The sequence below is a fragment of the Phoenix dactylifera genome, chromosome 6 (genome assembly GCF_051530095.1).
Source record: "Phoenix dactylifera cultivar Ajwa chromosome 6, Ajwa_hap1_PhDact_Kaust_v1.1, whole genome shotgun sequence".
NCBI lineage: Eukaryota > Viridiplantae > Streptophyta > Magnoliopsida > Arecales > Arecaceae > Phoenix > Phoenix dactylifera.
This window is the reverse complement of record NC_143195.1, coordinates 29,878,604-29,896,315: the sequence shown is the minus strand read 5'-3', so window position 1 is coordinate 29,896,315 and position 17,712 is coordinate 29,878,604. Positions and strand designations below refer to the sequence as shown.

Below are 17,712 nucleotides of genomic sequence, written 5' to 3'. Positions count from 1 at the left end.
GAAAGAACATTTGATGGGTGTTTGTGATTCCATCAATCGTGATTGCATAAAATAATCTAAAGAACAGAGAATTAACTTATGGTAATTTTTCTCTGTTTAGTAATCATTCATTAAAGAATTAACATGGAATGCTGTGTTTGTTTTTTTTTTTAATTTTTGGTAAGAAGAATGATATTGTGAGGACCCGTGCGGGCGTGTGTTTAGTCCCACATCGGTTATTCGCTGGGTAGATCTTGGGTACTTATACAGGATCAAGGAACCTAAATAATACCTTCCGGCTAGCCATTTTGGGTGAGGTCCTGGGTTGTTACAAGTGGTATCAGAGCGGACCCGGCCCATAACTTATGTGGACTAGGGAACACTGCAGCACGGATTCATTGGAGTTGACCACGGACCGATCGTGGTGTTTGTGATTAGATTTGAATGGATTTGAACCCTTAGCCTGACGAGGACGTCAGGGCTTGAACGGGGGGAGTATGTGAGGACCCGTGCGGGCGTGTGTTTAGTCCCACATCGGTTATTCGCTGAGTAGATCTTGGGTACTTATACAGGATCAAGGAACCTAAATAATACCTTCCGGCTAGCCATTTTGGGTGAGGTCCTGGGTTGTTACAGATATGTTTGTTAAAGAGTTATAGATAAGCGAGATGAGATGCATCATTCCCCAAATGATGATAAACCCCATTAGTCTTCTGTTGGAGGGAAATTCATGTACGGAGTTTGGAAACAAAAATCTTTGATATTTAAATAGTAGAGACTAGAGTTTGGCATAAGTGATGCATGTAGGAGACAGTATGGATGCCTGTGATCTTCACATGTAATTAATTTTTATTATCAAATATGATAAGATAAATAGACTTTAACTACAGGATGTGCTTTTTTTTATTATTATTTCTTTCGTTAACCGTATGAATTGAACTAAGGATGCACACATTCAAGATGGGAATATTTATTGCATTATGAAGAGCCTTACAAAAAATAGAGAGGCCCTTTGGGGTTTCAATTATATTAGAGTAGATGGATATAACTTTTTGGCACATGAAACATATTATGAGAAGTATGGATAACTATCATGTAGAACAATAAAAGATTTTCTCATTAGTCATGCCCCTCTCATTTTAGTTAATGTACTTCTCCTAATTCTCTCTCTTAAAAGGTATATTTATTGAATGGGAGTAGCTCTAAGTATGTGGAGATGCATATATTTCTCTTTTCGGAAGAATATATGCAACAAATGCAAGGGTGAGAAAGCTGAATTGTCTTATTTTTTGATTCTTTTTTATTCAGAGTCAAAAAAAGAGGAAAAATCTAACAAGTGTTTCCTTCCTTTGAAAATTAGAGAAAATGCAAAAGATCAACATATTAAGGAATTATATGAGAAGAAAACTCTTTTGTTCGAAAGGATGAAGAGAGAGAGAAAGAGAGAGAGAGAGAGAGAGAGAGAGAGACAAACAACATTTTATCTTATTTTTATCACATTAGAACTTTGACAAAGGCACAAAGAGAATGCTCAGAGTGAGTGAGAGAGAGAGAGAGAAGAATGGCTAGAAAAGTGGGTAATTTGGTCATAAAAGGCATTTTTTAAATAGTAAAAAATAAAGATTAAAATAAGAGATCATTGGTTTAATTGCATGATAAGGTGTTATATATGATGAAAATTCTTGTGAGGTGTAGGGAGGAGAGAAGTGACTTTCCATTTGCTCTTATTCTCAATATATTAAAATTTCAACATATCACAACCATGCCAAGATTAAAGAGAAGAAAGCCTCGCCAAAACATTTCTTTCCTCTGATGAGAGAGAGAAAACTAAATTGGGATGTATTTATTAAAGATAGAGTAAGCATAGATTTTTGGATATGCATAATATACATAGATACATGCATACACACATGTGCTTGTATAGGTCTAGATGTATATGCATGTACATAAGTAATGTATTGGAACATTTACATAGATACTGTGATAAAAATAGGAGGAATCAATGGGAGAATCAAGGGTTGCCTTCCTATTAAATAAGGAATATAATATTGGTAAAAGAAGACCTTGCATGAGAAGTGTATTCTTTTTGTAAGTAGAAAGTTAGGTTTTTTCTCTTCTTATTGCATTAAAATTCTAAGAAAGATGGTTATATAGAATTCAAATTAGAAAGGAGAGTTTAGCTCTAATAGAGATACTGATGGATGGACTAAAAAAGAGTGTAGCCATCAACATATAAAGACATATATTTTTTTAGAAAATACATAAATAGTGTGGGGAAAATATGAATAAGATAGATGTTTTTAATTTTTGAATTTTTATTTAAAAATCTAGTAAAACACTATAGAATCATGTTTATTGATTGCTAGGTGAGAAGGAAAGAGGTGATTCTCGTTTCCTTCTCCCTTGTAGCATATTGACACTCTAACTAAGGCAAAACTATGCCAAAAAGAGGAAAAAAAAGAAAAGAGGAGAGACTGGTTACTAAAGGCTTTTTCATTTAGAGCAGAAACCAGATTGGATACAGATCGGGTGCCAATACATCCATATCCATATTTGTTTTGTTTGATGAATAGAGATATGGATATTAATTGAATGCAAAAATTCATATCTATATTTATTTTTGAATAGATATAGATACAAATCAGATACTCGAAATATTGATGTAAATATAAATATAAGTAAAATAATTAAATTTTATAATCATATAATCAAAAATATTACTAAGTGAATAGTATATCAAGTTAATAACATATCAATATGATTATATATTTTTCTTAAAGGTCATGAATGTTATATAAAATTAAATAGAGCTATAAATAAATCAGATATTCAGATACGGATCAAGTAGTTGTCTATCCATATCCATATCCATATCTCCTCTTTTTTTTGATGGATATGGATACAGATATGAATATTAGGAGAGCACTCAAATTTCTATTTATATTTGGATAGATTTGAATCAGATCCAGACAAATATTACCTGGTTTCTTTTCATCTCTTTTTCTCTTGATAATAATAGATATATATAGATATACGAAGTTTTGGGACTGACATTTAAAGGAGAAAAACTGAAGAGCGCACTAGTTAATATATATAAGCTAGTTTAACTCTTGCTTAAAGAAGAGACAATGAGTGCAAGAGATCCCAGTCAATAATGCCTCTTATCTCGTGTGACAACCTTCCATGCTTGCTCCTGTTCACACTCGTCCATTGCATCGCATGCGGACCTCGACAAAAGAGCTATCGGAAAACGAAAATAAAAAATCAAAGTGAAAAGAGAGAAGCCACAAAAAAAAAAAGAAAAGAAACAAGAGTCCCACCTCAAAAGGACTTGAGAAAGAAAGAGACATGCACGCCGAGACAGATTATTCTCTTTGGGACTCTCCAATCTGGTCCATAGATGCACAGAATCTGCAAAAGTGACTCAAGCCCGTCTACAAATAGACGCCTCCTCTCCCCTCAAACATTTCACCCCCTGATCATACCTCGCCCGAAATTAATACCTCGCAGCTATGGCTCGAGTTCCTCTTAGCAAAATTGTTGGTGCAATCCTGGGAGGCTGGAGAGAGGATCTCGCCAGAGTAGCTCTCACGCTCTCCATACCACTGCTTCTAACCCTGTGGTTATATACACTACTGAGACACAAAACTTGGAAGGGGACTTTCCCTCTGCCGCCGGGCCCTCGAGGTCTGCCGCTGGTTGGGAACCTTCCATTCCTGGGTCCCAACCTGCATCGGTGCTTCTCCGAGTATGCTCGGACTTATGGACCCATCTTTAACCTTCGCTTAGGCAACAAGCTGTTTATTGTTGTGAGCTCACCATCGATAGCAAAGGAAGTCTATAAGGAGAACGACATCATCTTCTCCAATCACGACCAGCCCATTGCAGCAGGAGTCGTATCATACAATGGCTCGAACTTGGTGAGATGCCCCTACGGTCCAACTTGGCGCATGCTTCGACGAGTATTCGTCAACGAGCTTCTCAATAGCAGGAGCCTCGATGCGTGTTATGGCCTAAGGCGACGGGTGGTTCGTCGAATGGCGCGCGACCTGTACTCGAAGAATGGCGCGGCCATTGATGTGGGAGAGGCAGCATTCGCCACCACTCTAAATTTGCTAGCGAGCATGCTTTGGGGTGGGGAGCTTTGGTGGGAAACCATCGGCACCGAGTTCCACCGAGCAGTGGTTGAGACTGTGGAGCTAATGGGGAGGCGCAATATTTCGGACTTCTTTCCGTTTCTGGCACGGTTTGATCTGCAAGGCGTCGAACGTGAGATCAAGGAGCGGGTGTCATGGTTGGACCGGGTTTACGAAGCCTTGATCGAGGAAAGAGCGAGATTGGATGGTGCAGAAGAGGAAGAGGGTGGTGAGAAGGGAGAAGAACGCAAGGATCTCTTATCGATCCTTTTGAGGATTAGGAACGACGGAGATGCTGCTGAAGTGCCGTTGACGGATGCCAACCTCAAGGGACTGATCATGGTACGCTTCGTTATCCGTCCGCAAGTTTTTGATACTTAGCACTTAAAATGGTTAGGTTTAGGCTGCATGTGTTTCCAACGTACGCATTCCGTAGGGATTCTCCAGCGACATTCTATTAATTGTTCGGACCACACTCTAAATTAAAATAGGCTTCTTGAATCTTACTTTATTTTTCACCAAAATTTGCCTTACATAAGATCGCTTTTTTGGCAACAGGATCGAAGCTAATTTCTCTGCTTTCTCCTTTTAATCCATCAAAGGACAAAAGCTGATTCGTGCCAAAAAAGTGATATATAGATCGAGTAGGCTCTCAAGATGTATGCGAAGGTGAATATACTGCGAGTAGTGCCATAGTTTGATACCTTGGTTATTTTATGCAATACTGCGGATGAGAACCGGAAAGCTTACACAGACGTCGTATTGAGGTAGATATCCAGCAGGACATGAATTACTGCTCTGTCGGCTATGTATCAATGAGCCCAATCCTATTTTATCGCGCCAACCATACGGAAGTTGGACTTGTTTGAAAAAATGTCGAATATATTATCCATTGTATGTCTTCCCCGTTTCTTAGATATTCAGCACAGTCCCTTTCCTGTGACCACTTTATTCAGCCTTCCTCTGTCCAAGGAATTGTCAATCATCAATTAATGGATATCATCTGAAGCCAAGAAAAATGTAGTGAACTGCATGGAGACCCACTGCAGGCGCATCTCATCGTGATACTCTGATGATTTGGAAAGGAGGTCGAGTGGCAATATCCACAGACGCATGAGGGCCCACATTTCAGTTAGTCTAGCTTACCCTAGATGTGCTTCCATTCGTTCACATGTGCATATCTATCTGCCGATCCTATTTAGACTTTCATGTTTCTGAAAGGGATAATGAAAGCGTCGTGTATTAAAGTTATCAAGTCACAAATAACACAACCAACCAAGATATGAATCCACAACCCCCTCTCATATATGAAGCCACTAGATGTAGCTCTTTTACCTATCCTCCTTAGAAAGTTGTTACTCGCTCGTGTTCAATTATTTCATAGGACGGTTTTGAGCTGGTGTCTATAATATCTCGTTTGTCCATATAGTTACCATATACATAACAAGTCTAACTAATATATATCTAGAGAGTGAGAGAGAGAGAGAGTTGAACTTAGCTATACTTGAGTAGATCTTCATTCAGATCCGATATTAATAATCAAGGCTATTGAATGTAATCTATTACACTTAAACTAGTTACACTTCAAAAATTATGTGATTTGAAGACTCTTAGCTGGTATATCGATAAAAAAATATATAAATTAAATTATTTAATTTTTTGTCTACATGATGTATCAGCTAGAAGTCTTCTAATTATATAATTTTTTATATATAAGTAATTTAAAAATAATAAATCATATTTAATAGCTCAAATTATCGATATGGAATTTTATTGTTCTATATAAATCCGACCATGTATGAATAGAGATTCATCAGAGTAAAGTCTCATGTGCATTTGCTCTTTCTCTCTATTATTATTATTATTATTATTATTATGTTTGTTCAAGGACCAAACATAAAGTCCAAGTCAAACAGAGGACTTGTGCCCCACAGCACCAAAAGACACCCGAGCAATCAACTAACAAATATACGATCATGGTGAGCAGGACCTCATGGTCGGAGGCACAAACACCATCTCCACCACAGTGGAGTGGATCATGGCCGAGCTGATGCACCGCCCCGACATCGACCAGAGAGCCCGGCAGGAACTCGCCGCCGTGGTCGGCGGCCCCGACACGGCCGTCGAGGAGTCCCACATCCCCAGGCTCAAGTATCTACGAGCGGTGATCAAAGAAGTCCTGCGGCTCCACCCGGTGGTCCCGCTTCTGGTCCCCCGCGTCCCGTCCGAGCCCTGCGTCCTTAGCGGCGGGTACCTCATCCCCGCGGGGGCCCGCGTGGTGACCAACGTCTGGGCCATCCACACCGAGCCGGGGCTCTGGGACTCCCCCGCCGAGTTCCGGCCAGAGAGGTTCTTAAACGAAGGCAGCGGTGCCGAGTTCCGTTACTTTCCCTTCGGGGCGGGCTTGAGGCGGTGCGCGGGGCTGCCGCTGGTGGAGAGGATGCTGCCGCTGGTGGTGGCGACGCTGCTGCACGCCTTCGAGTGGAGGGTACCGGAGGGCGTGGAGTTGGATCTGTGCGAGAGGCCAGGAATTACTCTCACCAAAGAGAGGCCGGTGTTGGCTATTCCTATTCCCAGGTTTTCTAATCCGGATATCTATGGCTAATACAAGGGCGTTCTCTAACCATATATGTATATCACGTTAAATACATGCATATTATCTAAAAAAACCATTTTACCTATATAGTCTCAAATATAATACACTTGACCGTACAGTGGACTGCTCAAAATAATGGAATGGATGCTTAATATTGATGGAGTGGATTGGAGATTGGTGGGGTGGAAAAGAAGATTTGGCACCTTCTTGGTGATCTTCCTTCAGCTTGGCTGGTTTCTTGAGTTAAATAGATGTCAGAGTAGAAGTGACGTAGACATGGAAGGGAGCAGAAATGGAATAGAAGGTTTGGTAGGACTGCATGACTGCATGAACCAACCACAAGCATAGGAAAGAGAATTTTCTCACCATTGTCACAATGTTCCAGTTGACCTATAAATAGATCCTCTACTTTTCTTTACAAAGCAGAGGCAATGCCCTACCGAAGTTGAATGTACAGTCCATAGGCCTCCGACTTAAGCAATTTGCATCACAAAAAGCTCCAAGAATACACCTGTAAATTGTAATCTTCTCAGAAGTCCAACAGCTCCTTAACAGAGTTCGACCCCCCTCCATCTCCAAATGAATTCGAAAACCAACCATTTAAGCACTGCTCATTTTTAAATATCTGTTTGTGGAAGTCAGAATCGAAACAAATATACAATCTTGTCTGCGTCAGTTGATCAACTATGCATGATACAATTGAAATCAGGGTTATGGTTCCAGTTGCCTGTCTGCAGTATGACAAGACCAGCAGAACAAGTACTGCACGTTCATACAACATTAACAGCTCCAAAATTATTCTTCAAGAGCAGAATCCGACAATTAGCGGCTGTAGTAATTCCATGGTGAAATAGTTGAGGCGTACGGCGGGATACAACACTATTTTGCAGGATATTCTGCAGCATTATCCACTTAACTGCTTTGCAACAGAGGGATCTTCTGCAGCCCCCACTGCCTCCGTATCAGGCTTCTGCACTTCATCATCGTCATCGTCATCATCCTTAGGAATTATCAATCCATATCCCCCCTCTTCTCTCTTGTACAAAATATTTATCTCACCTAGAGAAAACAAACTTCCCTGAATCAGGCACACAAGCAAATTTAGAACCTGGATCAAGCGAAAGTTGTACACAATCTTTACCAGTTTCTTCATTTCTGAAACCATAGAAATCATGATCAACATTCTCTAACTGCTCCTTGGCCTCTTCAACTGTCAGTGGTGGCATGTCGAAATATTTCGTACGCACAACCTGAAAATATACAGTCCCAAGCATTCAGTCGGTGAGATGATCACAGTTAGAGAAGCCAATGGTTGAACCACATACATCAATGGCATCAAATCCATCATAAAACAGAGCCTGATGTACAAATTTTTCAGCCAACAACAAATGTGCAAAAATTAAAAAGTTTGATTATGGTCGATTGAGACCACTCAGCTCTACATGGCTCGAACCAAGCCTTAAAAATAAGGAATTACAACCTAGATACCTGACCAATAAAATCACAATCATAGACATTTCCCTGTAACTCTTCCTTTAATGGATTTAATCCAAATATGGTTTGCGGACTCATCCAGGACAAAGACATTTCAGCTTTTATGATTTGCTGAACAAAATGAGGAATCAAAACAGAAATTCACCTGTGTTGCCAACTAGTATTGTCAGAAACCACAGTACATGGTTTGCTCTGGTTCACAGTAATGTTTATTGCTAGTTACTGTACAAAATTTCACATCCTTATGTTTGCATCCAACAGTTCGTATCCTCAATACACCCACAAATATAAACAAATGATATCCCAATTTACTCTTATAATTGACACTCACATTCAGACTGTGTTACATTTTTATGCTACACACTCTTTTTCTCGAACTATACATGTACATCATGCTTATGATTGGCTCCAAAAAATTCGTGGTAATCAATTAGAACCAATCCGAGAATGGTACAGGATTCCAAACAAAGAACACAGAAACAACAGCCTCGCTGATTGACAGAAAGCCATCTTAATTAACACAGTGAGATCACCTTGCCTTCTGAGGTAGTATGGGATTCACCTTAATAACTGGAATCACTTCTCTGAATCATCCAGTAACAACCAGTGAATAGTTAAATGACCAAGATGACCTTACTCAAATAAAGCCAGAGTATAAGAGTTTTATAGTCATTTTAAATGGCCATGCCTCCCTTTCACCATTCAGTAGTTATTTATAAAACTGCTATTATTCAGAGGCCATAGAAGGCCTGACCCATATTGAATGGAGATTTATGACCATTTCACCACTATCTTACTCTCTTGAATAAGCCAATTATCTGATCTTAAAATATGGTCTGTAACTACGTGGCTAAGGATCCATGCAAGCTTCACACAAAGAGCTCAGACGTGTCACCAATTAAGGACCCATTATGATACAATTACTCTTCACTCAATGGGCCATGGATGGTGCTAAATAGTCAACTTAGAGCCCTGTAAGATCTTGCGAGCCAAGAGAAAATCTTTCCTTAGCATGATCTCATATGAAGGGTTAAGATCTACCCCGTATTTTGACAGAATCCATCAATTGGTTTGATCTTCCCATTACTGAAGGAACTCCAGAGCAGAGACGAAGTTCTCACTTCCTTTGCTCCTCTATAAATAACAAAGGATAACCTTAAGTTCAGAGCACATTAAGCTCGAGCCTCTCACGAAGTGCCACCAAATACCGCAGCATTTGTTTCCAGGTGGGTTTCTCCACCTATTTTTCATCCATCTTTGCAGTGAAGTCTCTCTTCACATAGCTTTGTCCTGTTCATGTTTTGATACCATTTGCATTGCAGAGGCTCTTTCTATTCATCCCATGGCTCTGCCATGGTTTATATGATCTTACTTGAAGATACTGAAGCTCCAGAGACTGAACCAAAGAAAAATGACCAAAGCTTTCATACCTAAATAATTTGATATGCTTCCCATTTCCTCTTAATTTTCAATAGTTTTCTTTAGTTAAAGATTGTAACTAAGATCGACCACAAAAGAAGCCACTCACAAGTCCGGGTCATTGATAGATATTGCCATGTGTCAATACATCAAGCAGAGTAAGCAAGCATTTTCAAAAAATTCTAGTAAATAAGATGATGGAAGTAGGTTGCCTCTTCATCTGCACAAATATAATTACACTTCCTATAGTAATACTTTTTATCTACATTGTCAGGGGTCAATCTCTTTCCGTTACAACACTACGTACTACAACATGGACATTCCAACACAGGTAGGTTAGCAAATCCAGAGATAATTCATTTTAGCCAAATTTGAAAATCTTCTGCAGGACCAAATTGCTTTTTGTCAATATTGGGTGGAAACATGCCCTCTTTTCAAGTTTCGACTAGTTTTGGCCAGTTTTAGTCAATTTTAGCTGAATCTTAACAAGTTCAACAAATTAAAGCTAATGGCCTTATTTAAGTTTATCTCTCGATTTCTTTGAGTTGGACTTGGGTGATAAAATCCTCTATATGAAGCATTTTCTTAACATTATGTTCAAAGTGGATGAGATTTCGGTTGATCTAAACACAAGTAATAGGTTCCAAAAAATTCAAAAGGAAACATAAATTTTTATAACATTTTTTATATACTAATAATTTGGATATGTAGAAACAAAACAAGACCTTATAGACCTTAATTACATTTGATGGGGTATTTAAAACAAGCAAAATTCATGAACCAGGAAATAAATTTTTCTAAGAATTTGGGAAAAAATATCTAGACATGAAGGCATATATCTTTGATGTAGGACAGTATGGAAGAAGGGAATGTATAAGGGTTTATGATCGGGCTGAAACACAGAGGTGCTGGAATTTCATGTTCAGACCTGAGCTTTCAATAAAACTGAACAAGCAAGGTCATCTTTTTGAAGAAAATTGGTAATGGTCAACTAGCATCTAACCCAGGCTTTAGGATTCTAGGGCTTAAATTGAGTTATTAAGGGTTTATACGATTGAATAACCAAAATCAAGTGTGTGCTGGAATTTCCCAAAAAAAATCTGATTTTCTTTTAATAATACAACAGACCTATCGAAACAAAAAACTAATAAGAATGAAAAGTAAGGAAAGCATAAATAGATGTGAAAGAAACAAGGAAGAACTAAAAGTAAATAGATTATCATTAAAAGAACAAAGACAAATAAAAGATGATGCCTAGACTTAGATGGTGTTTGGTTGTGGAATAAGTAGGGGGATATACCCCAAAATTCTGGCCTAACACCAACGAGTTGGGCCTTATGGTGGGGGATATCCCCTGGTACAGTATAAGCCTATTCCACCAAAATGATGGAATAGAGTTACACTGCAGAATGCGCTTCTCCCTATTTCCATCAATTACCATTTTTCCCTAATCCATTATGTAACACTCAACAAAGCGATAGAGCAATTTGGCCTTCACAATAAACTCCAAACTATCACAAAGTTCAATATGCATTAAATACAGCTTATTCTCTCCACATTTATTCTGCAACGAAACACTGGCTTAAATTTGAAGGGAAATAAAGAAAACAGAATCAGATGTAAAAGAGTAGGAAATATGAAATCAAAACATGGAATTTCTAAACAAGAATAAGGGAAAGAGGAAAGAAAATAATACAGGACTCACTTCAGGACCAAGGAATCACACCTAGGGTTTGAAGGCCTCACACCTTCATTGTGGAATCTCACCACAAGAGTAAAACAAAATAAGTTTCATTCCTTTTCATTCATATTCTGCATAAAACTATCTACATAACTCAACTCTCACATTTAAAGTAAAAGAAAAAGCTAAGGGTTTTTCAACTCTCTAAGTGCCCCTCATAATACATTACCATTCGTGGTTACTATAGCAAACAGCAATACACGACCAGTATTGCTACAGTATTTGCTCATCAAGCTATTAAAGTAAAACTTTAAATCTTTTAATCATAGCCCTTGATTTATATGACCTATTGCAAACTAAAAACACACAAAAATTAAAAAATACAGATAATCAACAACTAAAATTAAATTCTAGGAAAAATCCCTAAGTCATGCTGCTCTCCATTATTGGATCTCCATCAATCTTGGTGTATAATGCTCTCTATTAATAACATTTGTTGTTCAGAATGGTGCTAAATCCATTTCTCTAGCTTCTATTATTTCCAATAATTTTCGAGTCCCCCATATTTTATATTTTTAATATTTCTCATGATATGAAGGATTTCAAACTACTTAAACTATACATAGTAATATAATACATAGGGGTTTCAAACAAAACTATATGCTTTAAATTGTCACTCAATATAATCTCTCAACTCGTTTTATCTTTCTTTATTCCTATTTCTTAAAATATTTTAGCAAAAACTCAAAATCAAACCATTTATTGTGAAAAGCACTGAAAGTACTAAAACCAAAATATTTAGCTCTGCAAAAACCAAGTTCCCAGACCTTGGTTAAATTTAAATTCACAACCAACAAATGGCACCACCAGTCGCAACAAAATTATTGGAGAAACTAACTTGAGAATAAATTGCGCTTTGCACTTCCACAATCACTTATTCTCCCTCAACTGATATCTTAGCACCACACAAGCAAGATCAGAAGAAATAGCCTCCAAATCTATCATCCCTAAGGTTTCTCCTAGTACCATGGATATCACTCCAACCTAATAATCCTCCAATTTGATGTACAAAATAAAGCCATGGCAATGCCAAGTAGTTATTTTAATGGAGAATACTCCTTTATCCTCTCCAACACGCTCTTCCAAAAAGTCACTTCATAAGCTTCCCGGCATAGTAAGCATATAAAGTAAACTCGAAGTCCCTTTGTCATGCTTCCCAATTCAAGCTAAATGCCATTATCTAGATCATCGCAGTATTCACATTTCTACTACATCAAATTACTGATATTTAATTATTATTATTTAGAATACTCCAACCATGCATACTACATTAGTTTTTGTTCTTTTCTCCTATAAGGGGTTCACAATTTCATCATCATTTTTGTCAGACTCAATTGAGATAACATTATTATCATGACATATATCTTTGGTGTCTCGTCAGGCTTACAAAGCATTGTCTGAAACACAAACTGTGAGCATGCTTGCACAGCTCCACTTTGCCAAAGCAATGCCAACCTCCTCATGCAATGTGTGTCTGCACCATTTATGGAACAATGCAATTACTGCACAGGATCCAAGCTAACTTCTTTTTTCTCCGCCCCTTTACTTTCTTATTTTCTTCCTTAAACACATAAAGGAAAACATAAATTATTTGCCCCATTCTAGGGGATTTCTAGGAAAATCCTATCCTTTTTCTGGAGGTATAATTATCTCTACTATTAACCAAGTTTCACATGCCAACTGGACTATAAATTTTTCCCAGCGATGCTTCGTTGAACCATGGATTAAAGCACCACTCAGCTAGCACAATACCAGCTACTTGCTAGTGCCTGGCATGTCATGGTCATGGTGCAAGTGTTTATCAAGAACTAACAAGGTATATAGCATGGTAGCGGCCACCCCACAAGGCCTCAGCACACAATACCTTAATCCTTGCCTTGGATTAAAGGTGTTCTAAGAAGACAAACCCATGAACTGTTAGATTGCTTGAAAAAGCTTCATCATGTTTGAACACGATCAAAAGATGTGTTTTTTTTCTCTTCAAGACTTGTGAAGAAGGAAATTTCATTTAATTTGAATTTCCTTTCAAAGCCTTATTTGAGAAAACATGTCATTGTTATTGTTGGGGGGAAAACCCAAATCGAGTCATTTTAGAGGCGCTCGACTAGAAAGCGCCGACCAGAGAGGCGCTCGACTAGAAAGCGCCGACCAGAAGCAACCCCGCCACAGGACACTCCGCTAGGCGACCTGCTCGGCTCGGCACCTTTGCCAGGCCCATGCCTTAGCCGAATATCCAATCCCGCCTAATCCTCCAAAAGATCTGACAACTAAGTACATGACTCCACTACAATCTGCCACCGTCCCTAAGTCATCAAGGCACGAGATCTCCACAGGAACTCGGCACGACCTATCATTAATGCATAAGACCCCCTCAGGCCTCCGATGCACTCAGTCATTAAATGAACACGTCTCAAGACGATCTCCGGATCACTGAACCGTCAAGACGTATGGCTCACCATGACCACCGGTTCGCTCAGCAATTAATGCACTTACCGTCTACGAACCCCAGGCCCACCACGGCCGGCGGTTCAACCACCCCCAACGGGTCCGATCAACCGTGACAGCTCCCTGACTCCGGCCTGATCCGGCCTTATTCTCCACAACACCATTAATGAGCATGATCGTGCCCAATTATTACAAAAGAAGACAAATTCCCCTGTCACCTCCCAGGTAACATAACATCCCTCTATAAAAAGGGAACCTGGGGAAAAGGAAGGGGGGAGAGATACAAACACAAAAGAAACATACCCAGAGGTAAAGGGGATTCTCCTCCGGGACACCCCCTCCACATATTAGCCCCCTCTGACTTAAGCTTCGGAGGGCCGGCGCCGGAAAGCCCGGCCACCGGCTTTCTTGCAGGATACTCCAGGAGGACGCCACCAGTCGACGCACCGCCATCCACCGTCCCGGCAGCGGAGCTCCTTCCCTCTCGGCTTTGCGGCAGCCCCCGGGTCCAATTTCCAGCAACAGTTATGTTGGCTTCTTTTCCCTCTATGGTTTTGTTAAAATAGCTAATTTTACCATGCAACCTCCTCTTGATTGTACAGATGAGGCATTTCCCTCGTTTTGGTGTCTATCTTTAGAGACAATAAAATAGCAGATTTCCCCATATACTTGTGTGTCCGTTTCTGCATGAGAATAGCACCTCGATGGCCAAAAGTGCGAGTAGGTCCATTTGAGAGGTTAGACAGCTCCTACATTCCATGCCTTGTCTTTTTCATTTTAAGATGCCATAAAGAAGCAATGAGTTATATCGTTGGTCATCCAATAAGGGAATAAAAGAACACCTTACTTTCTGGTATGTTCATTGATGATGGAACCTCTGGTGTTGACTAAATCATTGAACAATGACCCACATATAATGATCTTCATATTGGTCCTAAGCTGGTTTTCCTTGCATCTGATGTACCCATAAGGCTGGAATATCCAATGAGAAGCATGATTTTTACCTTTTCTGTAATCATTTTTTAGTACAAAACTTGAACCAACTTCATCTATTAAACGCATAATTTTTTTTTCCAAAAAAAAGAGAGCACATCATAGATGTAGTCTATGTTATTTACCAATCTACCTCCTGCATATGTCTATATATATATATATATATATATATATATATATGTCGTAACATGCATTCTTATGTGTTTAAGCGTGTGAGAAAGATTGAGAGATAAAGCAGGTCTGTTTATGGGCCTTCTGTTTGTTCCCCTCTCTCTTCATATTCACTAGCTTCAAATACGGAAAAGAGTCTACCCACACCTTAGAAGAGCTCCGGACCCTTAATTGGCAGGTAACAAAGTGACAATCTCTGATGTAGCATTAAAGAATATAGTATGGAATGAATCTGATTTGAATGCGAGATAATGTATATTAGAAAGAAATTGGAGATAATATGAACAAGTGAAAGACTACAAATAAAGCATAAATGAAATAAACCAAACCGCCAAAATAGAAGAAAATCATGATAAGCAATACAGACCTTGCCCAAAGGTTCACCATCCGCTTGATCAGGTGCCAACCCTACCAAATCCTGGTCCTCTTCCTCGTCCTTCCCGATAATTCCCTGAGCCTCCGGTTCCCGAACCTTGAGCCGGTTAAACCCTTTCATGTGTCGCCCATGATCCGACTCTTTCTCCTTGATCTTCCTCAACTTCCTCTGGATGATCGACGACACCAAGTCTATGCTCCCGTAGAGCGTCTCCGCAGCCTCCTCCGCCCGAACCACCCCATGCTTCTTGGTAAACAGAGTAACCTAAAACTACCACGCAGTCAAACCCACAATGCCATTAGATTAAAAAAGAAAGGGCATAATCATCAGGAGCAGGTCCATACCTCGCATCTCCGAACCCGGGGGCCTCTGCCGAGCTCTCCGCCGCGGACGGAGAGCCGCACGTCGACCTCCCTGACCAGGTTGCTGTGCTTCTGCACCGCCTTGCCCACCTTATCCTCGACGTGCTTCTTCACCGGCGCCGTCAACTAGTGCACACAGTACCCAAAGGCAAGGTCGCAAAATGAATAACCAAGAAAACAGAAGAAATCGACCACAAGAAAAAGGATGGAGGAATGAGGGGGACTACGTCGAGGTTCTTGCCCTGGATTATCAAGCGGACGGAGGAGAGGGGCCCGTCCCAGGACATCCGAACGGCAATGCTCTGGTTGTTGGATTGAGAGGAAATCTTTGGTTTCATCGACCGGATTGCGCATCCGAGGAAGTCTGAATAGAGGAATCCGGATATCGTGGTTGGTGATGATGCTAGGGTTTTGGCGTGGAGGAGAGAAGAGTGATGAATACGAGGAGAAGGAGAGGAAGAGCAGGAACAGCAGAGACCGGTGTGCCCGGCCGGCCAAGCAACCAAGGCCATTTCTACAGAATCTTCGATAAGAGGAATAACGGGGAGGAGGAGATTAGAGGGGGTTTTGGAGGGTTTTTGAGGGGGATTTTGTGGGGTGGAGCGGGGGATGAGGGGAAGAGAGCAGAGGGAGAGGGATGGGATGGTGTCTCTGCTTACGGGTTGGATGATGGGTACAGGATACCACGTGGAATCCATATCCGGGACCGGATAGTTTCGAGAAGGACATCGATCAGTTCAGATGCTCCTCCGGAATACAGCAAGGAGGGTGTGAGATCATTCAGAGAAAATGATGAGATGATCGTGTGCGTCCGTTTGCCCCATGAACGGGATGCATGCTTCCCGAAATCCGGATACTATATTCCAATGGTGGCGATAGCCAGTGTTAAACTTTGAAGAGAAGATTAGAAAAAGAAATATGAAGGGGTGAAAGGAACGCTAAATCGCTTCCAAGGACACTTTGAGTGCGACACCTACTTGCCGGCCGGATAGCCTATCCAGATCTTTCTATTGTGATAATGGGAAATTAAAAAAGAAAAAAATACTTTCATGAAAAACTAAGAAGATATTTAAGATTCTTTTATTTAAAAAAAATATTATCATGAAAATGCTAGTTTACAAGCTAACAATCTCTTGTATAAAAAATTAGAGTAAATTATACAAATCTCTGATATTTTTTCTTTATCACACTTACACTAACATCTAGTTAAATTAATGATATTAATAAAATTATTTATCTCATATAAAAAATAAAAATTACCTTAGAGTAGAAAGGAGGATACAAATATTTTTTTATAATCTTTGATGGATGTTATGTCACTTAAGATTACTTTGGTTATTTCTAAAAAAAAATTTACATGGCATTTTGGTCTCATTATTTAAGGTTAACAACTTGACTAATGTTCTGTTAAGTTATAAATTCAAATTATAGATAAAAATAAATCTTCAAAGGGCAAACATAGATTTTTTAAACTATTGAATGTAAATATAAGCCGCCCCTAATCTTAATTAGATTTTTGTAATTTATTCAAAAATTAAGTTCAAATACATCATCATAGATATTTTAGGAGACAAAAAGTATTTAGGAATGGATCACCATCTTTTATTTCCCCATGAGCCTCTCCTATTAAAAAAACAACATGAAATATATCGTAGTAAACTAACATGTACTAATGTCATGATTTTTCCAAATCTCTTGCAATAAACTTAATAATAGTAAAAGAGGTTGGAAATTTAAATTATAGAAAATATATTCAGCCGAAGGTAAAAAAAAGCCTTTCACTAAATGTTTGTTTTTAAAATATATATATATATATATATATATATATATATATATATATATATTTATAGAAATATTTTTTCTTGTCCATAATCTTCAAAAATAGCTTGTTTCTCAATGAGAAAAAATTATGTAGTTTATATCTCAGTTCAACAAAAATATAAAAAAATCATGCGATATCGAAATCTATTGAAGGAGTTCATTATTTCTAACCATGCATC

The 17,712-nt window shown here is 39.1% G+C and overlaps 2 protein-coding genes across 2 annotated transcripts; one reads left to right on the top strand and one right to left on the bottom strand.

The window, feature by feature from the left end:
* Window positions 1-3,376: 3,376 nt before the first annotated feature.
* Window positions 3,377-6,866, top strand: LOC103702901 (flavonoid 3'-monooxygenase CYP75B137-like). Its single transcript, XM_089924007.1, has 2 exons — window positions 3,377-4,457; window positions 6,103-6,866. The coding sequence occupies exons 1-2, from the start codon at window positions 3,492-3,494 to the stop codon at window positions 6,718-6,720; spliced, it is 1,584 nt and encodes a 527-aa protein (XP_089780133.1). The 5' UTR covers window positions 3,377-3,491; the 3' UTR covers window positions 6,721-6,866.
* A 444-nt stretch (window positions 6,867-7,310) lies between these two features.
* LOC103702793 (30S ribosomal protein) lies at window positions 7,311-16,395 on the bottom strand. The gene is made up of 5 exons (XM_008785357.6): window positions 15,940-16,395; window positions 15,695-15,838; window positions 15,342-15,614; window positions 7,853-7,961; window positions 7,311-7,770 (listed from the first exon to the last, which is right to left on the bottom strand). Exons 1-5 carry the CDS (start codon window positions 16,222-16,224, stop codon window positions 7,616-7,618), a joined length of 966 nt encoding a protein of 321 aa, XP_008783579.4. The 5' UTR covers window positions 16,225-16,395; the 3' UTR covers window positions 7,311-7,615.
* Between the last annotated feature and the right edge of the window lie 1,317 nt (window positions 16,396-17,712).

What these genes read in the sequence shown, in the direction of transcription:
- LOC103702901 (XM_089924007.1), top strand. Translation starts at nt 3,492, where the DNA reads ATGGCTCGAGTTCCTCTTAGCAAAATTGTTGGTGCAATCCTGGGAGGC. An exon ending in ACCTCAAGGGACTGATCATG is followed by an intron (nt 4,458 to 6,102) that starts GTACGCTTCGTT and finishes CATGGTGAGCAG; the next exon opens with GACCTCATGGTCGGAGGCAC.
- LOC103702793 (XM_008785357.6), bottom strand. Translation starts at nt 16,224, where the DNA reads ATGGCCTTGGTTGCTTGGCCGGCCGGGCACACCGGTCTCTGCTGTTCC. An exon ending in ATGGTGAACCTTTGGGCAAG is followed by an intron (nt 7,962 to 15,341) that starts GTCTGTATTGCT and finishes GTATATTTTCAG; the next exon opens with GTTGTGCGTACGAAATATTT. An exon ending in TTTCAGAAATGAAGAAACTG is followed by an intron (nt 7,771 to 7,852) that starts GTAAAGATTGTG and finishes TGTTTTCTCTAG; the next exon opens with GTGAGATAAATATTTTGTAC.